Genomic DNA, 23,359 nt, shown 5'->3' on the forward strand with positions numbered 1-23,359 from the left:
CTAAAGCTGTGAACTTCTTATCTTGCTTTGATGTTTTAGGAGTTGATTACTGGGATAGCTGCCTGCAGATGTGAACAGTGTGTTTAATTGTTGGTTATTCCTGAGTTCAAGGAATGTTCATGCCTTTGATTCACCCTAAAACTTCATTTTAGACATGGCTTTGAGTCCTGTTATAAACCAAAACCTAAACGTGCTTTAGAAAAAAGCCCTGACTTTAGTTGCGTTTAAATTTCAGAAGATGGCGTTGAAGATTAGCAATTAATATACTAAACACTAGTATGTATCCTGTGCATAAATAGTCGAAAAAGTCAGTGTGCGCTGATTGTTTTCAATGTGCTATTTAAGAACAGAGGATGTGGATTTGTATTAAAAGTATTAAAACGGATTGGGGCAATAGGACAGCTGCTGCGTGAAATGTGTATGAAACCTGAAAGCTCCTAGACGACTTGTTGCTAGTTCAAACCTCGATCTTCCTCCTGCCCACCTTCGTTTTTGGAGAGTCGGATTTTTTTAAAACAAATATATTAACAAGTCATTTACAACCAGCGCTGTGTTTGCATACCGTGAGGTCAGTCGCCGCGCGGTTTAAAAGGGACCTTGCTCGGAGAGATTTGGTTTGCTCAGTTGAAAAATTTCGATCTACTTGATCATTCCTGTTTGCATACATGTCGTTCTGACGCTATGGACGGTGTGTGCATACTCTGGGTATGAAAGCATAGACTGCCCCATGCCATCTGTTCTTTTAGCATTAAAAATGTATCCGGTTCAGAATCCGATTAACTGACGTTTGCTCCATCGGGGTGAGATCGGAACCTCGGAAGAGTAACCACACAATATATACAGCTTAGCGCTGTCCTGACATCCACGTGGCTTTATCAGAGGGCTTCGCTCAGAAGTGCTGTGCCTCAGAACTGAATTGCAACAATATCTGACGTTCCAGACCCCCATCCCCACCCCATCTCAGTCTGTTTCACAACTCGCAGGTGTCTTCTGGTACCAATGACTTGGGGGCTGAGGCAGCTTATTCTCTGTATACACCATTTGGCTCTGAATATATTTACAAAAAATCCACAGTGACAGGGCGTAGGGTGAGCCTGCTTCTGCGTTTAGGAAGGGGAGCTTGTCCTGACTAGTCCACGTGTGGCAGCTTATTATGGAATGTCAGCCAATGTGCATTTCGCTTCCCGTCTCTCGCTGACAGCTGTTGCTTTGAGGGCACTGAGACGCAAGATTCTCTCGCAAGAACTTTTTTTGGCAGCAAACTAAGAAGCCTTCCATCACCATCAGACATGTTCTTGTAGATTTTGATACACGGCTCGTTTACAGTAAAATAAAGCTTGCAGTAAAACAGGTGATCGGGCAGGGATTTCCCGCTCTATTTATACATGTATGTGTATGTGTATAAAAACTACAAGTCTCTGTACTTTTCTCCACGTGTCACTGTGCCGCTTCAGCGCGGCCCCCGCGCTGAGTCTATATGCCTCGGCCAACCTCTGTAAAACTCCGCCCTCAACCCCCTCCCCCATCTCTGACAGCTCTTCAGTCCTATAAGTTCCTGCTTTCGCTCACTTGGGCTGTTTCATATCTTTTTTAACCATTTGAGAAAACAGGCTGCCTCCTGCACTGAGCGGCTGGGTGAAAGAGGTAAGAGACCGATCCTCCACAATGCTGGCGGTAAAGAAAAAGATTGGACGGGGTGGGAGGGAAAATTAGACACTCCTTTGGTTATTAAAGCAAGTAGGGATTTGACCCTGTTCTTTTAGGGGTGTAATTACTGGCTGCAAATTGAATGAGAGTTATCTGCCAAATTCTCCCCCTCGTTTTGTTTGACACAGAAGCTTTCTCTCAAGAGAAAACTCTTTCAACCCATGGGCTCACTCCTGTTTGGGATAAGTTAGAGAAATAGACATAACTTTGGATAGGCTATAGAGCCTGCTAGAGGCTGTATTCAAGTAACATCATGGACATTTAGTGATAATGTTGCAAAAAGTTGCATAAATGCAACAGGTCAGACTGGGTGGGAAAAGGATTTGCTGTTGAATGTCTTGTTTTTAAACATAGCTTGGCTGGCTTGAATGATCCTACATTTGTTTTTGGGAGTAGGGGATTGACTGGATGTGTCTTCTTTGCTAAGTTCTAATTTCTGTGATTCTATGAGAGCAAGGGTTACTGCAGCACTGGTAATTAAGCGCATTTGCACATCCATTGATTTCTGGACCTTACACCTCTCTCTTTATATATATATATATATATATATATTTCATTAAGTTAATGTAACCCTGTCTAGCTAGGGTCAGGCATTTCGATGTCCGACCCCTACCCTCCTTATCTGCTTTCCAGCAGCAGCCCATGATTTTGGTGAGACCCGTATTTTCTGGCTACATTATCACTTTGGAAAGGGAGAAATTGAAAGTTGGGGGTGGATTCCATTATTACATGTTCCCTGTCATTTCTTTTTCATTGCCGGCTTTTTACCATTATCGGTAGTAATGGCCAAATGATGCCAGCCGGTCCGATCTGGGTTAAAACCTCCCAGCCGCTGGGAATGCTGGCTCTGTAGTACACCTGCCAAGGGCCCGCTCGCATCGCAGGCCGTGGCCGAGTTCAGCGGGAGTCCTGCTCCCTCTTCCTCGGCCCCAGGGGAACCATATTCGCTCTCTTCCTAAATGTTACCGTGCGGCGTTTGCTACGCGGCCGCTGGCGTGGAGGTGGCTGAGGACCCGCGCCCAGCGCTGCCCAGCGCTCTGAGCCGAGGATGCTCTTTCCCGGGCTCAGTCGGTCAGACCCGCCCACTCCCCCAGCAGCTGCGTGGAAATGATGTTCATCAGAACCGTGTAGGACTGGAAAAGCCCCAGGCTGGGCCCGCAGCGCTGAGCGCGTGGGCGCAAGGCCCGCCGCTTGGCCGCGGGAGTCACAGCTGCGAAGCTAGGGAGCGCCACACACACTTCCACTTACAGCCCGGCTCTGTGGGCGTGGTGGTTGTCAAAAAGCACACCCGTCCAGTCCCCCTGCCTGCGCGCAGCGTGTGCGAGTGTCCTGACGGCAGGTAGGCTCTGGCCGGGCTAGCTGCGAGGTTAGCTCGGGTCGGCGTCTGTGTCTGGATGCTTGTGTTTGTGTCTCGGCCGGTCACTGCACACGCTTGGATGAGGCACAGCCTCGCCTCTGCTCGGTCTGCAGCCATTCCTAGGCGTAGGCAGCGAACTGCTCTAGCCTTGCATCGCGAGGGCTTATTAGCGAGACCCCTCCGCATAACGCATTGTCCTCCAGGCACGGCTTTGAGAAGCATCTTCTTGTGTGGGGCTTGTGAATTCGCACCACTTCTCTCGTGTGTGTGTGTGTGTGTGTGTGTGTGTGTGTGTATATACACACACACGCACATATCTAGGTAGTCTTAGAGCTCATGCGCGCTATTTATAGCTATTTGTGGTTGAGGTTTTCAAAGCAGTGTCCGGGGGTTAGTATTTACATACGAACACAGGTGTATATACATGAACACATGCCCAGCTAGACTCTCAGTCTCTGTTTCATAAACACACACACAGAGAGAGAGAGAGAGGCTACAAACACGCACACACACACACAGAGGTTACAAGCACATACGCGCGCACACACACACACACACACACTGGCTAGAGGCGCACGTGCATTGTCCCCGTTCGCTAACCTCTCCCCATGTCCCCGCACATGCCGTGCCTGGCGGGAGCAGTAGACCCGATGGCAGGGCCTGCCTACTCCACCGGGCCCCCTTGCGGCTGCCGTGCACGGAGGAGGAGGAGGAACCTTCCCTTTCCCGGGCCAGGCCCCCGCCCCGTCCCAAAGCGAAGCCGCTCGGGCCATGGGGGGGTCTCTGCGGGGTGGCGGCCCTGCCAGCTCCGGCGCGGGGTTTGTCCAAGCGACTGACAGGGGGCGTCTCTCTCCTCCCTTTCCTCTCCGCAAGTTGGAGCCCGGGCGTGTGCAGCGAGCGGCGGGCGCGGGGGCATGAACCTGGAGGGCAGCGAGTGCGGGATGAGCTCGGTGAGCTGCGGCAACGGGAAGCTCCGCCAGTGGCTGATTGACCAGATCGACAGCGGCAAGTACCCGGGCCTGGTGTGGGAGAACGAGGAGAAGAGCATCTTCCGCATCCCCTGGAAGCACGCCGGCAAGCAGGACTACAACCGCGAGGAGGATGCCGCCCTCTTCAAGGTAGGGCGGCCAAGGGCCACTCGCAATCCTGCAGAGACACACACACACCCCTTCTCTCTCCTCTCGTCCCCCTCCCTCGCGATCCTTCCCCCCTCGGTAGTTTCTATGGGCTGGGCGAGCAGCGGCAGCCGCCAGCTCCAGCCAGGGTCAAACAATCGTAAGCCCCAGTCAGGACGCGGCGCAGAACAACAGCCCGAGCTGCGCCCCTGGCGGGTAGGGGGTCTGTTCTCCCTCTCCGAGCTCTTTTCAGCCAGGACCCACCGCAGCCCCAGCCCAAGGGGAGTTTTGCCCTTGACTTCAGCGGAAGTTGGTTTGAGGGCGCGCTACCATGTCTTTCTTTTTCAAACGCGTTGCTTGCTGCCCCCAGCAACTCTGTGTAGTTTCTCCCAGAATGAATGCAGTTAATTGCTTTCCACAGCAAGCGAGCTCGGGTTCGGTTTTTGTTTTTAACTACAGAGTTCCCAGGTTCCACATGGAACACTTCCCCTCTTTCCTTCTCCAATTATAATGCTAAACATTTGTTAGAAAACATTTATTTCTGCATCCTCCTTGTCATTTTTCTTCTTTCTTCTGGCTGTTTTTTATTTCTTTACCAAGGGACCACCTCACACATACTTTAGTATAAACCCATAAGGAATAAATTCTCTGACACACACTCAAATGCAATTTCAGTTTTTGTGATTATCTATCAATTGTGATTGTGATTTTTTTTTTTATTATGTGACATGTTTTCAGGCTTGGGCTCTGTTTAAAGGAAAGTTCAGAGAGGGCATTGATAAACCAGATCCCCCAACTTGGAAGACAAGGCTCCGGTGTGCTTTGAATAAGAGCAATGACTTTGAAGAACTGGTTGAGAGAAGCCAGCTGGATATTTCTGATCCATATAAAGTATACCGAATAGTGCCAGAAGGAGCTAAAAAAGGTAGGCCAGCTTAGATTTTTATATACAGTACATTTATAGTCTCATTTTCCAATGTGCAAAAACCAAAGAGATGACCAATGTGCTGTCATTTGGGTCATGTATAACCATTCAATCACTCATGTAAGACTTTGTAGCAATCTGTACGATAACAAGATGTGGAATACCCATGTACAGCTTATTTGGATAAACTTCCCTTTGATTTACATTGGAAGTTTTGCTGAAAAAGAATTGCAGGAACCTGAATGGTAGCATTTGAAAAAATATCCCTTTGCTGGAGATATAGGCAGTAAGTAAATTATTGGAGGGTTTAATCTTGGGTGTACATCCTTTATATCAATTTTAAATACAGTGATACCTGTTTTAAGTAACCACTCAAGAGACAGGCAAAAGTAAGTTTGCTTAATGGAAATGGACTTCAAATAAAGGGGGAGCAGATCTGAATTCCTTATGAGACAGATTGTACTTTACTCCTCCAGGAGTGAAGAAGGTTAGAGGAGTGCATTAATCTCCCTTACCTTCTTTGTCTCTGCATAGCAATCAAGTAGTCAGGGTACGTCTATACAGCAGCATTATTTCAGGATAACTGATGTTATTCCTAAATAACATAGTGCTTGTCTACACTACAAGCCTTTATTTCAAAATAATGTCGAGCTGGAGGACTTCTTACTCTGACTCCTATAACCCTCATTTTACAAGGAGTAAGGGAAGTTGAAGGAAGTGTTCTTTCAGCACCAAAAGCCGAATTAAGTTATTTAGACTTAAGCTACGCAATTGACATAACTGAAGTCGCGTATCTTAATTCGACTTTAGCCCTGTTGTGTAGATGTACCATCACAGTCCTGGCCCTGTGCCCCTTCTTTCTCAGACTTGCAAGACAACCCAAAAAGGGCACAAAGCAAGCAAGGCCACCACTCAAACTTCCTATACACTGGCCATAAAAGCTGAACGGGCACATAAATGAAATATGCTGCGTAGGCCTGCGTCAATGAAGCACATGCAAGCCCCTTGTTTGGGGATGGTGTAGAATGGCCTCTTAAACGAGGAAATTGCTTATTAAGGACCGTCTCTTGCACAGGTTTCTCTGCAGCAGATCATTTTCAAGTTCAGGTTCATTTAAGATACAGTTAATAACTTTGTTTTTATCCTTATCATATACTTAGGGGCAAAGCAACTCAGCCTAGAGGATCAACAGATAATGATGAACCATCCCTACACAATGACTTCTCCTTATACTTCACTACAGGCTCAGGTACAGCATCTACCATGTATTATCTTTTAGCTTGTTTGTGAGGTGCCAATTGAGCTCATTTTTGCAAGATTATACCATTTTATACTACAAGCCTTTCTATGCTGATCTACCACCATTTAGTTCTGCATGGAAAAATACTTTTTTTATAAGAAACTGAGAGATCTGGAAGCAATGTTTTCATCATGTGAAACCACAGAGCAGCTGATCCATCTGTGATTTTTTAAAATGTGAATTACAGCTCTGTTTTGTTAGTGGTGTGTTTTTTTTTGTTTTTTGTTTTGTAAAATGGATGTATATTACCTTAGTACTTTTGGTGCTAGAAATTGAACATATGATGAAACATTGATATTCTATAACATTTTGCCACAGTGCTCCATTGCCTGTTGTAATTTTTGTCATGTTTATAGTTTACAGCAGTGGTGACACACACCTTTTTTGAAAGCCTCCTTCTGATGGCAAAATATCATCCACTTTGATCCTCAAGAGTTATGGGAGAAAAAATAACAAAAGGTCTCATGCGCAAATGCTAAGGAAACTTTTATTAATATGGGAGATTATGAGAGTGACAGCATCAGTTCCGATTACAGCCAAATAAAATAATGTCTCATTAAACTCAACAGGTGTCAAACTACATGGTACCTCATGAACGTAACTGGAGAGATTTTGCCCCAGAACAACCACACCCTGACATCCCTTACCAGTGCCCAAGTGTTCCTTTTGCAGCTCGCAGTCACCATTGGCAAGGTCCTGGTTGTGAAAATGGTAAGAATATCTCCCTTGTTTGTCAACAGTCACTAAAGTATGCCATTGGCATAGGCTAAAAAGCAAACTAGCTTTGAGAAGAGACAAATCTGTTTATCTTCCCTGCATCATAAGTATAGTGCTTAACCCAGCCTTGATCTGAAGCCCTTTAAAGTCAACCCAAAGATACCTGTTGACTTCAAGAGACTTTGGATCAAGTGTCATCACATTTCAGTTTGCCTCAATTTTATCTCACTCACAAGAAGGGATAGCTTGTGAAAGAACTAATGTTGACTGTGGTATGAAAGCTCTAATGCTCTAATGCAGGAGTATCTCTCTTTTACCCACAATTACCTTCTTTCTGTTACCCAATTGGAGACATAACTACTTTGAATATTTTGACTGTCTTTGATAAAACTCTTTAAGACCTGTGAGACTGAATGGATTATTTTTCATCAGCCTCCAAGAACATCATTCTATGGTTAAAATGCAGATTATGTTTATAAAAATATGCACTGATATGGTTAGTTAAAAAATGTAAAGAAAAGATTCTAGATAACATCTTGAATGGATAAAATGTTTTGGTCAAGGGAAAAAAAATTATAGAGACGGAACTCGAAATTCCCACGTGCATGGCTGTGAACTCTAACTTTGCTTTTGGGTTTTAGGTAGCTAGATATTATTTGACTTTTGTTTGTAAAACAGGTTGTCAGGTGACTGGAACCTTTTATGCTTGTGCACCATCTGAGTCACAGACTCCTGGGATCCCAATAGAGCCAAGCATAAGGTCTGGTGAAGCTCTTGCACTATCAGGTAAGTCTGTAACACTGGGCTTTCATGGTGAATGTTCTAGGGGGCTCTCTTTGTAACTTTCCAAGTAAATGTTTACTCATTGTTGTAGTGGCTTCATTGTGAGTGAAAGTAACATTTCCCTACCAAGTGACTTCTGTGCGTACACACTTCCCAACATTTTTAAACACATGCAGAACTTGAAGTACTTAAGTAGTCCTGATTGAGATGTGTAATTCAGATTGAGATCAATGGGACCATTCATGTGCTTAAAGTTACACATGCTTAAGTACTTTGCTCTTTCAAGGCTTTAGTAAATTCTTGGCTGCTGCTCTGTGAGATAGGACAAGGGAAGCAGATTCTTACCACACAGCCATATTGCTTTTAGATTCAGAGGTTTAGATGATTTTTTGTTATTTTTTTGTTCAAGATTTTGTCCTATTGATACTTTTCTTTTTTTCTGTTGACTACATCAGGATATGCAGCATTTATTAATCCTTAATAAAATGTAGCTGCCTGGTACAGTGGTGATGGCCTAGTCACTCTCTTGTGTTGAGTGACCACTTTACATTCATGCCTAAGATTTCATGTATACTTTTGTTTGCATTTCATTCAAAGACCATTTTACAAGGCAACTGATTGCATTTTGCAAGTCTTGTGGATAGTCGCTTGACATGGTCATGTACAACATTTTGAGAGAATCATAGCCATTTTCTGATGCATCTAAGGTTATGTCTATACTACAGTGCTGTTTTGAAATACCTAATTTCAAAATAGTTATTTTGAAATAGCAATTTTGAAATTGGCGCTATTCCTTGTGGAATGAGATTTACCAATTTCGAAATAAGCCCTCCACTATTTTGAATTAATTTCAAAATAGCAGTTGGCTTGTATAGATGCTAGGAAAGTTATTTCGAAATAATGGCTGTTATTTCGAAATAACTTTTCTGTGTAGACATATCCTAAGAGAACATACTGAGACTGAATATTAATTCCAGTGTCAACTTGTGGGGCTTGTCTACATTGACCTCTTTTCCGGAAGGGGCATGCTAATTTTTCAGATCGTAATAGGGAAATCCGCGGGGGATTTAAATATCCCCCGCGACATTTAAATAAAAATGTCCGCCGCTTTTTTCCGGCTTTTAGAAAAGCTGGAAAAGAGCGTCTACACTGGCCCAGATCCGGCCGATCCTCCGGAAAAAAGCCCTTTTCCGGAGGATCTCTTATTCCTACTTTGAATAGGAGGAATAAGAGATCCTCCGGAAAAGGGCTTTTTTCCGGAGGATCGGGCCGGATCGGGGCCAGTGTAGTCGCTCTTTTCCAGCTTTTCTAAAAGCCGGAAAAAAGCGGCTGACATTTTTATTTAAATGCCGCGGGGGATATTTAAATCCCCCACGGATTTCCCTATTACAATCTGAAAAATTAGCATGCCCCTTCCGGAAAAGGGGCCAATGTAGACGTAGCCGGGAAGTATGAATATTTTTTCCTAATTAATGAAAATATGCAGCTTGCCAGGCATTGATTTCTAGCATATTTTCTGCTAGAATATTGTCTTCATCATGAGCTAATCGGTTCTCATTCCAATGGCCTCTATTGGTAGAAACTGATGTTAGAGTTTGTGTTTCCTTCGCCAACATATTTCATTATTTCAGTTCAATCTATATTTTTCCCTAATACAGTACAGGGCTAAATTCTGAGAGATGCTGAATATTAGAAATCACAGGTGTATAGTACCTGGCAAGATCTAGCCCATTGGCCTTAATGTATGCGATGTGATATAAAATACTCACAGTAGTGAAGAGTATTTTTTTCTAAATATACTTACAGACTGTCGACTGCACATCTGTCTATATTACCGTGAAATACTGGTGAAAGAGACAACGACTTCAAGTCCTGAAGGCTGTAGAATATCTCATGCCCAAAGTTATGAAGTCAGCAGCTTGGATCAAGTTATCTTCCCTTATCCTGAAGATAACGGCCAGAGGAAAAACATAGAAAAACTACTGAGCCATTTGGAACGAGGAGTAATACTCTGGATGGCACCTGATGGGCTTTATGCTAAGAGACTTTGTCAAAGCAGGATCTACTGGGATGGACCTCTGGCATTATGCAGTGACAGGCCAAATAAACTGGAAAGGGAGCAGACGTGCAAACTTTTTGATACTCAGCAGTTTTTAGCAGGTAATTCTCAATTTAGGTTACATGTATCTATATAAATGTCACCAAATCACTATCTTGTGATTCCAAAGGGGCATGATTAAATAGCTCTTTGCACTAAATTACTGTCTTCCACAAAAGGGGTTGGAAGATGCAGGTACTCAGCTATTCTCTGATTACGGCCCTATATATAAGTGTTAGGCAAGCACAGCCTGGGAATAGTTTTTCATTTGTATATTATCATGGTTAGTTCTGCATTTGATACACGTTTGTGGCACCCATTGAAAGTGGTAGGAACCACTTATGCTCACTTGAAGACAAGAAAAGGCCTGTATTATTTAATACTGGCTGGAAGGAGCCCAACAAAATAGTCTTTCTTAAGACTGAATAGCAGATGGGACCATATTCTGATTTTGGATCCTCTGTTGTAAATCTTCAGTAATTTCATACTCTGCTGCTGATTTACTCCAGACTTACCCTACTGTGAGTCTGAAATATGACTCTGATTATTTAAACATCAGAAAGTATTATTCCAATTCACCTGCAAAAGTGAATTAAATATCTTAAGGCGCCTACTCAAAATCCCTTCTTCCAGTTATTTGTCTTTGGATAGCAGAATGGAGGGGGAAACAGCCTCACATGGATACTCCTCCTCTGAGAGAGGAGTGGGTGGAGTGTTGACCCCAGTTTCCAAGACACTGGCCAGCACTCTCAGCTTGCACCAGAGAGGTGAGCAATCTGCTCCAGGGAAAGGGATCCCACAGATGACTTCCCCTCCCTTGGAGTAAGAGGAGAACCAGGGCAGCCCTTTAGTTCCGGCTTGTGGCAGAGCTACAGTTAATCTCTTAAGTTTTAGAGTGGCCTGCTCTTCCCTCTGTACAGCACACCTTGCTGTATTTCAGGCATATACATTGGTGCAAGTTACTGTTTCACAGAAAAATAATGCAACACTTTAAAAAATGCCCAAAATGAACCATCACTTCTAAAATACTTCATTTTCCAGGCTTTGATGTGTCATCCTAGCAGAATTATCAAGCAGCATATGCATTTAAATTCACATCTGAAGAGGATATGAAAATTGACAGTTAAAAAGGGGAATTTGAGCTGAATTTATAGGGTTACAACTTCTGTTGTATGCTAATTATAAGATGTATCATTATGCCTGCAATCATGTGCTGGGGAGCCCCTTTTCCTTTCTCAGATGTCACTTTAAATTTAATCTGGCTCTTCCAAATCATTCACAGGACACGTGGAAGTAGCTTTTTAGAAGTTTATTCCTAAAGGTTAATTTAACTTTTGTAAGCTATGCATTTGCATATACATGTGCACAGTTGCATGCCTAATTTATGTGCGGTTAGAATCAAAGAATCTTAGAACTGGAAGGGACCTTGAGAGATCATCAAGTTCAGTCCCCTGCCCTCAACCAAGCACTGTCTAGAGATCATCCCTGATAGATGTCTATCCAACCTGCTCCTAAAAGTTATCATATCTGTGCATGCAGATAGCCAGGTAACTTCTTAAGTGGCTATTTTGCCATGCATTAAACCATAGCTAAATATAAATTTTGCTTACTGAGCTCCAAACTAAGGGCATCGGGGTGCAGACAGTCAGAAGGTTAGACCTTTAGTGGAAGGAAACACTGCAGATTTCTACTAGTAGATGCATGTCCTAGAGATTCACAGAAGGAAGTTGAAGAGTCAGAGCTGTGGCCTTTAATCAGTACAACTGCATATTTATGCAGGAGTGTGTCCATATAGGACTCTCTTCAGGATTGCAAATTATATGATTCTGACACATTACAGGGTGATCAGATTCTAACACTTGGATTATTTATAGAGAGATCTGAGTGATGAATTTAGAAAACTAGGAGGGGGTGGGAATTAGGAGAAGGCTTAAAGTCTGGAATAGGGGAAGGATCTGAAGGTTTGTTAAAGAGGCTAGCATGAGTGGCACACAGGCAATTGGAGCTGGAATAGAAGGAAATGAGAGCTGATTTGGGGTGGTATGTGGAAAATCTGGCGGCAGAAGTCTGAATTTAATCCAGGAGATGAGAGAGTGCCAGTGGAGCTGTTTGATGAACCAAGTGACATGCTCAGAGCAGTAGAGGACTTCAGGTACCCGCTTTCATGCATTTGAAAGATCAGGGATTCTCTGATTCTCTTTCATATTGAAAGGAATTTCTTACTATTAAAAGCTTCCATGTTCCAACTCCCTTCTCTGTTCCATCCCTTCCACAGGCTATTATCATAGAATCATAGAAGATTAGGGTTGGAATAGAACTCAGGAGATCCTCTAGTCCAACCCCCTGACCAAAGTAGGACGTAGCCCAGCTAAATCATCCTATCTAAGGCTTTATCAAGCTGGGACTTAAAAACCTCAATAGATGGTGAGCCCACCACCTCCCAGTGCTTTACCACCCTCCTAGTGAAATAGCTTTTCTTAATGTCCAATCTAGACCTCTCCCACTGCAACTTGAGACCATTGTATTTTAGTCTGTCGTGCCACTACTGAAATACTGCAATATTTTGCAATACTTTGAGAATCACCAAGGCTGATAACATTCTGTGACAGAGGAGGGGTAGGGATGGAGTTATTTCCCCACTAGTAACATTGGGACTAATTAGTTGGGAGTTGCATTAATCTCAGACACCTCCTTGCCCTCTTTTATAAGTGAATGGATTGATCAGACTGAAGAACTGAAAATCCTCCTCTGCTTCTATAAGGTTGTGAGTGTTTTTAGGGTTTCATTGGTAATAGAGAGAGAACATTGCCTATGCAAGTCAACTGTGTCCTAGTTGTCATTGTTAATTTCTCATGAATTATTATACATTTGTGTTCTCAGATGAGACTAGGCCCAATTGTGCTGGGCACTGCAGTTACACAGAGTTAGAAACAATCCTGGCTCCCCAAGAGTTTTCAGTCAGAAGAGAGAAGACAGGCAAATCACAAGTGAAAGGAAGAGTTGTTGTTCCCCATTTTACAGATGGGGGAAGTCAGGCATGGAGAGATTTTATGACTTGCCCAAGGTCTTATGGGAACTGAGTACACATCTTCCAAATCCCCATTGCATACCTTAACCGCAATCTGTGAGGTGTTATCCCCTGTCCATAGTGTATTCATTTTTTAAAATTATGTTTATTGATTTCCTTCTGAAAAGTGTCCTGAAAGACACAAACCACACCACCGAGCATTGTTAGCTCTTTATAAGTCAAAAGCATAAACATACCTTCTGAGAAGCAAAAGATGTGGATGTCGAAATAAATATGTGGTTTTCTTTTTTAATTCAATTAAATGTCACTAATTTTATAGCACCACTGGGCAATATATTTTAATCCAAATGGAACCCTCTTGTAAACATCTAATGTGGCTATTGATATACATAATATAAATATGTATGTATTGGAGAGGCAGTATTTCCTAATGACTAGAGCACTGGAGTGGGATTCAAGAGACCTGGGTTCTAATCTGGTATCTGCCACTGCCCAGCTAAATGATTTTAGACAAGTTACATCCCCTCTCTGTGCCTCAGGATCCCCATCTGTAAAATGAGGAGAATGGTACTGCTGTCCTTTATAAAGAGCTTAGAACTCTGTGGATAAAAGTGCTGTTTAAGAATGAGGCGGTATTGTTGTTATTTATTAGGACCAGAGAACGATTATAGCTAGATTTGCACTTTGCATGTTGCACTGTTTTGAGACTTTGGTACTAAAGCCAAACATTTTGGATGTTGTTACTCTGTGGCTAAAGAAATTCTGAGTACTTTATAGACCAACCTAAAGGATGGAATCCTGGTCCAATTGTAGACAACGGCAAGATTCCCATTGACTTCAGTGGGGCCAGGATATCGCCCAAAGAGCTTACTCTGTAGAGTTTGCAATAGAGAAGCAGACATGATCCAAGACGTGACAGCAGCAGAGAGGGGAAAAAAGGACGAGGGGGGCATTGAAAGGCCTCAGATGTCGCTGTATTGGAGCCTTTTGAAAGGTAGCTGTATATGGCAATATGAGGTGTGATTGCAGCTTCGGTGGTCAGACCCACATTGGCTTTCCCGGTACTAAGATGGCTAAAATTAATAATGTTGATGTCACACTATCAGGTCCAGTGTGGTCCACACAAGGATGTTGGGGAACCTGGAGACCTGTGTGTAATGCTAGTCCATGTGGCCCCATCTTAGACTGCTATTTTTAGCCCTGCTATTGCATATATGTCTTACGTTCCTGAGCTGCAGTCACTCCTCAGATTGCAGCGTAGATGTATCCCTTAGAGAGCGATAACACGAGATCTCTGGGACCCTGGCTCCAGTAGTAGAAGTGAAAGGAAATCCATCGAGAAAATATGTGCTCTGAGCTAATGACATGCTTGTTGGCTCATGGCTTGGGTAGAATGGGCAGCATACAGATACTAGCATGGCTCTGCTTGGGCCTGATTCTGAACCCACTGAAGTCAATTGGAGTGTTGCTATTATTTTATGTGGGAGCAGGTTCAAAACCTTGCAAGGGGATTGGCCATCTGCTTTCTAATGAACAGCCTATGTTTCAATGTTCACTCATCACAAGAAGTGGTACCAGCACTGTAGCTTGAAGTCAAAGTTTAAACACTTTTGTTACTTCAACTGCTCTGGGTTCTATTCAGAAGGGTGACAGGCCCTCCTACAACATCTCAGCAACATTGTCTTTGACAGAAGCAATGCATTGTGACTTGCATAGCATGATCCTTCTGAAATGTGGCGGGTGGGAGAGGGGTAAAGGGAACTTAACCTGGCAAAGTTCAAAAGCCCTAAAGAGTGTTTCCGAAACTTCTGTTATTGTGCCAAACCTAAGCAGGAATCTGAGGAACTCTCTATTGCAGTTCATAGGAAATTACTCAGAATGCAATGCAGATAGAATAATTTGAGTCTCTTGGGGGGTACAAAGTTTTCAGCTGTTTGTCTCTTGCTGATACTTACCTATGTTTGTGGTGAAGTCTTCAAGATCACTTTTCTCTGCTGGGATCTCTCTTTTCTCCCAGCCTCACATTCCCTTTGCTAGGGCCTCTTCATAGGTCCTTCATGACTAGTCTGGAACTCAGCCACTGATGGTGAGGGTTTTCTGAACATATCTTTTCTGCTTTCAGAACTGCAAGCTTTTGCCCACCATGGACGTCCATTGCCTAGATTCCAGGTTGCTCTGTGTTTTGGAGAGGAATTTCCAGACCCACAAAGGCAAAGGAAGCTAATTACAGCCCACGTAAGTAGGATTTATTTTATTTCTTAGTTTAAAATCAATGGTTTGTGAATCTTCCAGGTAGTCTTCTCTACCTTCTATCGGTATGTTATGAGGCAGGAGTACAGCTTAATGGATGGGGTACTGAACTGGGAGACCAGGTTCAATTCCCTACTTTGCCACTAGACTGCTGGCAAACCATGTCCCATCCCATGCCTCAGTTTCCCCACATCTAAAATGGGGCTAAGAAGACTGGCCTCATTTGTAAAGTGCTTTGAGATCGACCAATGAAAGCACTCTCCAGGAGCAATTATTACTATTAGCTAAATGGAATGATTTGACTAGTGTCAGCCATGTGATGCTAGTAAGCAGGACATTGTATGTAATATGATTACATGGCTGGCAAAGCTGGTGCATAAGTGTGAATTCCTTTAGCATTGCCACATTAGATGCTGGAGCACAATTAGGTTTTTCACAGATACTCTCTCTCCTTTCTCCTCTCGTGGCCTCTGGTGTCTGCACTGAAAAATGCCGTAGGCAGACTGAGGCAGACTTTACTGTTTGGGTTAGTCTTGCTTCACATTTTAGCAGTTACTTTTTTAATCCTGGGCCTTGACTATGCTGCATACTTTTACATTTCCTGCTGTGGTGCAGCTGTTCCAGTAGTAGTGGAGGCTGAGTTCAGCTTTCCACACTGCATCTTAAAAAACTCAAGCTCCCCAAAGGAGATGTACCCCTGCTCTCCATTCCTACACTAGTGCCAGGGCTTAGTCTGTTGCCATTATCTCTAAGGGCATGTCTACACTAGCTCGGTAGTTCGAGCTAGGTAGGCAAATGAGGGCAACCGGAGTTGCAAATGAAGCCCGGGATTTAAATATCCTGGGCTTCATTTGCATCTTCCCGGGCGCCGCCATTTTTATATCCCCCTTAGTCCGAACTCCGTGCCCGTGGCTACGGGCACGAATTAGGATCTCTAATTCGAACTACCTACTCCGTGCCGCGTGTAGCCACGGGCACGGAGTTCGGACTAAGGGGGATTTAAAAATGGCGGCGCCCGGGAAGATGCAAATGAAGCCCGGGATATTTAAATCCCGGGCTTCATTTGCAACTCCGGTTGCCCTCATTTGCCTACCTAGCTCGAACTTCTGAGCTAGTGTAGACATACCGTAAGAGGTGAGAATACTAGTGTTTAAGGCACCCGGATGCTAAGATGATAGACTCCCAAGAGTTTTTTTTTTAAATAAAATAATTAACTTCCCTTAGCTAATTGTGACTTCCTTACCACTATCTGCCTGCAACACATTGGCATGTGGTTCCCCTGGGTGGAGGGTTGCAACTTTCAAGTTCAGGTTGCTGTCCTACCCAGTCATCCTCTGTCTGAATAATGTTCCCAAGGTCTGGTTAGATTTTTCTTCTGTTCAGAGATTTAACAGAAATCCAACCCCCTCCTCCACATACAGGCATCAGTCCTGGGTTTTTAGATTTCTGGGGATTATCAGGTCAGGAATACAGTAATTATTCTAGCAAAGATCAGGGATATCACTGTACCTCAAGCCTCCTCATTATCTCCTGAGGCCCTCACCAGTACATCCTCCTCTTCTCTCCCCCTCCCCCCCACATACACAGACAAAGCCAGTGCCCACTGTTTCCTTACACCTCTCAATGAGTTTGTCTCTCCTCCAGGGCCATGCCCCAGACCTGAACCTTTGTTATGCTGCTGGGCAGGGGACTGGAAGCTCAATTCTTCTCTGGAGTTGTCTGAGCCCCTGCCTTGGGTCCTGAGTTCTGCACTTGGAATGGGTGGTACATTAGTTGGGGAGGGCAGGAGCTGAGCAGGCTCCATTGAGCAATCTCAGGCTCCCATCCCTTCCTCCATTGCAGATAGCAGCTGAAAGCTGGGAGAACATGTTCTCCCCCCTGCCACCCACACACATCTTTCCTCTGTACAATGATGTCCATGTGCAGACATGTCTAAGGATCTCAAATTGGGAGGAGGGCCTGGCCCATAAAAAAAACCCTTTTGAGAGCATCTTTGTTCTCCATTTAAAAGTCTCAAGTTTTTTAGATCTTAGGAGTCAAGGTTAAATATTTAACTAAAGCCCCTGTGCAAAGATGGGAGCCCTTAGCGCCAGTGAGACACACAAAATAAGTAGAGCCTCTCAAACATTTCACAAAATCTTGGCCATATTAGACCAGCAAAGTGCTGAACAAGTACAGTTAGGGGTGAATGGACATACCGTCATATTTAAACTGAGAAGCATTATTTTTGAGAAATAACTCTAATCATTTCAAGTTTCAGACTTTTTGGACACAGAATAAGGGACAGATTTTTGAAAGTGAAGCATGTGAAGCTGAATGTCTGCATTTTGCCATGCCTAATTTAGCCATGGAAATGTGGGCACACACCAATCAGACATTACATGTAAATATGGATTAGCTGACAGGGTATAGTTGCAAACTGCTTTATGCAGTGGTTTTTGCTGGCAAAAACTGCAGCCAGCTCTACAAATCTGGAGATGAAGTAAAGACAGAGTCCAATGAAAATAGAATGCATTTTCCTTCCATTTTGGTATGCAGAACTGTTTTATTTTGTCTTGTTTTAAAACATCGTTTTATTGTTGAGTAAGTTGCTAACATTGAGTATGCTGTCACACTTCAATAACGTTTTTATCTGTTGTTAAGGTTGAGCCAGTGTTTGCAAGGCAGCTGTACTACTTTGCTCAACAAAACAGTGGACATTTTCTGAGAGGCTATGACTTACCAGAACATGTCACTAGTCCAGAGGACTACCACAGAGCTATTCGCCATTCCTCCATCCAAGAATAATCTCCTCAGAAGGAGCGTGTTTAAAGCTATGTAAAGATGATACATATTGGAAGAACAGAACTGGATTACATTTTGGGGATGCAAATCACAACTGGATTTATCCAGGAAAATAAAGTCTGAGAGATTGGAAAATGAACTAGACAAGAATATTGTACAATAGAAACAATGGGTCTTCAGGATTTGGACGGTACATCTCACATAGATTCTGCGGTTACTGGGGATAACTGTGAAAACTGACAAAATGTTTGATATGTTTACATTGTTTAAACATTCTCCATGGTTTGAGGATGACTTCTTACTGAAGACTTAAATTCAAAGTTTACAATGTTAAATTTGCAGAGCTATTTATTTGTGATTACAAATCTCAGGGCGGAGAAGTATATTAGCAGTATTCCCAGCACAAAGCTGTAGCTACTGTGGGAAAGATAGCACACAAGTGGCCTAGGAATCCATAAATATTATGTTGTGAATAGCTACATATGTAAATGGTTAAGAATTTAGATTAAGTGTGGTAAACTTTTTATGCCTATATTCTTCTATGAAAGTTTCAGTGTTAATTTTTAAAAAAAAATCCAATTCTAATGAGATATATATTTTTAATGCCTGACATTTCTCTTCACAGGACATTTTGTTGCGATCATTGCTGTTTGTGGATTGATACCCATAATAGCACTTAGAAGAGTTGTCTAGAATGGTGTATTTGGGGTAGTATATTTTGAAGCGTGACCATTTAACATTACAGAGTCAGCAATCAACTGATGTTTTTTGCTAACAATCTCTAGAACGGGGAGTTTTTGCTGTCTGTGTTGCAGGTGGGACCATTGACTCGAATGCTAGAGCCTAGAATAAAACAGGTTTTTGAGGAAACAAAGCTTTGTAACCTTTGATAATTATTCTTTCATAAGTGATTATTTTGGATGGGCATTCTCAGTGGCACATGTATGTAACATGTAATAGATTTCCAAAGTACATTTGTACAGATATGGTAAATATTCACAAAAAAAGTTGTTGTCTTACAAAAGGTCAAATTCTGCTCTTGGATGTGCACTCTTTCTTGTGTACAGACGTCAGTGGGCAACAGGTGTCCGAAGAAGAGCAGACTTTGGCTCACAGTATTAGTAGGGTTGGGAATATTTATCCTAGCTTTTGTTTTAAAAAGTTTAAAAAAGTGTAATTTCAGGAGATTTACAACTCTTAATGCTGGGTTGTTGATTATTTGCTTGCATATGCAAATGAACATGAAACTCTTTTGTATGGCAAAGAGAGAGAGAGAGATCTGTCATATTCAAATGTATGTGCATGTACAAGTGAAATTCTAAAGCCAGTTATGCAGCAGGCCAGACTAGATGATCATAATGGTCTGTTCTGGCCTTAAAAATCTGTGAATTTATATTTCTCATGCCAGAAAAATCCTCTCCACAGTTAGAAATACTCTTTGCTTGAATTTCTAGCTAGTACAAAATCGTATATGGTCTGACAGCAGACTCGCATTCTAGGGCACCTAAATTTATACATCTTAAAGATGCATACTATTTTGGGATATAATATCCCTCTTTTTTTTTCTTCTCCCCTCCCCATAAATCCAGTTTATAAATTCATTAGGTTTTGATGTTCTTTATTTCTTGAAATGTATTCTCTGATTTATATATTGTTAGGAGAATACTCTGTCCCAGAGACATTAAAAGTTCTGCTTTAGTCAGCCTCCAACCCTTTTTTTCAATTTGCACACATCTATGTTTATTTTAGTCCAATGAAGCATGCCTAGCTTCAGTTGATATCAACTAGACTTCTGTGTGCAGGATTGCAGAAATGAATTGTTATACAGTATTTGATGTGGTTTTAACTTTTCCTAATAGTCATTGCTTTCCTTGCTAAGTATATCAACTCTCACCTCAGAATCAAGCTATGGATTCCACCTGGTCAATTTGGTAGACCAGATGGGTTGTTTTCTGAGGTAGGTTAGTTCTTAGAGATCTGCTCCTGCATTAACATCTCAGGCGAGCAAGAGAGCCAGTTAAGTAAGTGTGAGGTTTGTTTATGTAAAGGTTGCAGGAACAGACCACAACAAAGGGAGTTTGAAATATGAAAATATTCAGTATGTTGATTCACTTAACAAAACATTGAAAAATACACGTTTTTTCCTTGCTGAATTGTAGTCATTGTAAGGAATACAAATAACTGAGGGCCAGATTCTGCTATTGGATGCCTGGGCCTCCCATGGATTTCAGAATTTGGATCTTGATGTCTTCTATGGCTTATGTGAAATCTGGATTCTTAAAATGAAGGCATAGTGATGATGATGATGAATGTTTTCAGTACCACTACACATTTTGTTCAGTTCATCAAGTGTGACTTGTAATATGCTATTTTTCAGGATTATATTACTAAATTCCCTAGGAGAAAATAAGAGGTTGAAAGTTAGTGATATTGGCTCTTGACCCTGCTCCCATGGAAATCAATAGTGAAAGTCCCATTGATCTTCAGTGGGAATCAGATGATGCCTTGCAGGAGCAAAGAATGGAACGGACTGTTAAGTGATCAGTTTTAATCCTTCCGGCACGTGAAGGGAGTTTCAGATTGTTCCCTCAAGAGTATAAAGACCACAGCTTCATAAGCTTACATGTTTTAGAATAAAGGCTACAGAAACACTGAAAGTTTGGGGGTTACAAATTACATTTATTTTTTGCTTGTAGATATTTTAGGATAGTTTACTGTTATGTTAGTCTGAAACCTGATTGTATTGAACTACTTGTTGTTTTGGAATGTGATACCTTCCAGGAAAGCAGGGAATTGCAAGTATATAATAAGGCAGCTTCTCAAAATGTGTTCCAGGTTTTACCCCTTCTAGCCATGGAGTGAAGAAGTTTTCAAACTTACACTGATTTTTTAATCCTTTGATAATGATGGCCAGGATTTCACAGACTCATTGCAGACAACCTATATTGCTGTTACATTACTACCCCGATTAGGCAAAGCATAGGAACTCTTAGTTTGAGCATGTGTTTAAATCCATTACTACTCAGCAAAGCACTTGAATGCATGACAGATTCTTAGTGCTTTGCAGAATTGGGCCTAGAGAGTGAGGCACTGGGATGTGTGTGCATGTGTTAGAGAGAAGAGGAGTTGGGATAGGACCAAAGGGAGATGAATAAATTAAATAATGGGAATTGTCCTGCTGGTGTAGCAATAGCTTATGCCATTACACACAGTAACCCAAAGCAAGAGAAGAGTCTGAAAAGAGATCTAGTAAGCCTTTTAAGACGGGGAAACTATGCAAGTCTTTGTATTGCATCTTCTCTACTATACAAAGTCAGAGGTACAGGGAGGTAGTCTTCTGAAGGAACTTTTAATTATTCTCCCCAGTGTAAAGTTAGCAGCTGTCGAAGAAAAAACAAGGAAAGAAAAGAAAAAGAACAGCATCCAATAAGAAGCTGCATGTGACATCCAGTAGGACTTTCCACAGATTCTGACCTAATATTAAATACCCTATTTATAGTGTAATAAAGGTGAAAATTTATTTAATACAGACAAAAATCCAGAAAGATCTATTTTTGAAAAACGAGTAATGACTATCTCGGTGGCATTGTGAATTACATTGTAAATTGATTTTTAAATACTGTATTTGATTTGTGTGACAACCTGCTATTGTTCCAAATAACCAATACATAAATAAAGTGGGAAAAACATGCACATTTTCTCTGGTTAAATATTTTTACACCAGCACTAGTATAAGAGCTTTTGAATTACTTCCTACTTCTGTTAAACTTTGTTTATAGCTTCAGAAGTCTACTTCCTTCCTGTAGGATTTCAGCGGTATAATATCTTAAATGTTTTACTCCTAGCAAGATTGATAAGCAAGATTGATCTGTGTTTTAAATGAGCCCCATTGCAATTTGTCAATATTGTAATCTCATTCTAATATTGCTACAAATGTCTGAGATCTTTTGTAGGAGCTTCATGCCCCAGTCCAACAAACTCTTTGCTTTCCTAAAAACTGGCTTTGTCTCACTTTTGTGAAATGGTTCAGTCTCCTGTGAAAAAAGCTCATTAACACTTGAAGGGATGTGGGTTAACCAGAAATGAGAAGATATATTTTAAGCAAATACAGTGTAAAAGGGTTTGTGGAAAAAACGCAGGATTCACGTGAAAACCCCCATGCTTTGTACGTATGCTGTTTACATCAGCATTTGCCAGCAAAGTGGAGGTGGGGAAACACCATTCTCATCAGAGAGCTTTCAGGAAAAAGTAAAGCATTCACAGTCATGCTGCTGTAGATCATTGTCTCCTTCTAGCCCCGAGAGACACCATAAATATGTGGTTCCTTTTTAATAAGAACAACCCTTTTAAAAATATTGATTTCTCCTTTCTCAGAAACAATGTAATGCCATTTATGTCACTGTTAGTTGGACTTGAGGTGGAAGTTAACTGATCACTGTGGTATTTTCAAATGAATTAAACTATATCTCCTTAAGTTTGTAGTACATTTTCATTTCATATTTATTCAAGACTATGTTTTTAAAAGGGTTGTTTGTTTAATTTTGGAAGTTGTTGTGGATAGTGGCATCTTGACAGATTGGAGCCAAGAAAAAATGAGTATAAAGCTCCCTTTTAATATGCTGGCTGTTAGAGAATTGTGAGGCTGCATGGTAACAAGCTAAAAGAGATTTAGATTTTAAAAGGGCTCAAATTGAAGGTTAAAATACCTTTAAATGACAGAGGGATGAATATATCGTTTACACATTTAGTTCCACAGATTTTCCTGAGAAAATATGTGTAATTGAGGGTAGAAATTGACCCCAGTTGTACAAATACAGAAAACTGGAGGCTTATCTTCTCTGAAGTGACATTCAAGAAGGAAGTAGCACAGTACCTTAAAATAGCAATTCCTTTATGTACCCTCTCCCCAGGCTAAACAGCTAAATATCTGACAAACCCTATGGTGTAGATGTAAATGATTACATGGCAAGTTAGCTCCCATTTTTTGATAATCAAGTAAATGGATCATATGTGAGTCAAGAAACAGGTAAGAAATCTTGACTATAATTCTATGTGTGGTGCCTCTGCTTTTCACTTCATTTCTGGCAGTTTGCAATATTGAAGCTGGTGTAAATTCCAGAGGCGCTGAGAGCCACTGAACCAAACTGTAAACTCTTTATGTGATGAAAGCCACTTCATGTCTGGGGGTGCAACCGCACCCCTTAAAGCCCTTAGGGCAGGTCTGCACTACAGACTGGATCGACTGGGCAGCAATTGCTCCAGCAGGGATGGATTATCATGTCTAGTATAGATGTG

At 42.0% G+C, this 23,359-nt stretch overlaps 1 protein-coding gene across 1 annotated transcript; it reads left to right on the top strand.

Moving 5' to 3' along the window:
• Positions 1-1,495: 1,495 nt before the first annotated feature.
• Positions 1,496-21,755, top strand: IRF4 (interferon regulatory factor 4). Its single transcript, XM_014581444.4, has 9 exons — positions 1,496-1,644; positions 3,938-4,182; positions 4,918-5,104; positions 6,265-6,353; positions 6,974-7,115; positions 7,800-7,907; positions 9,711-10,064; positions 15,153-15,265; positions 17,924-21,755. Exons 2-9 carry the CDS (start codon positions 3,979-3,981, stop codon positions 18,065-18,067), a joined length of 1,341 nt encoding a protein of 446 aa, XP_014436930.1. The 5' UTR covers positions 1,496-1,644; positions 3,938-3,978; the 3' UTR covers positions 18,068-21,755.
• Positions 21,756-23,359: the final 1,604 nt, after the last annotated feature.

This window comes from Pelodiscus sinensis, chromosome 2 (assembly GCF_052426305.1).
Source record: "Pelodiscus sinensis isolate ZL-2025 chromosome 2, ASM5242630v1, whole genome shotgun sequence".
NCBI classification, from domain to species: Eukaryota; Metazoa; Chordata; order Testudines; family Trionychidae; genus Pelodiscus; species Pelodiscus sinensis.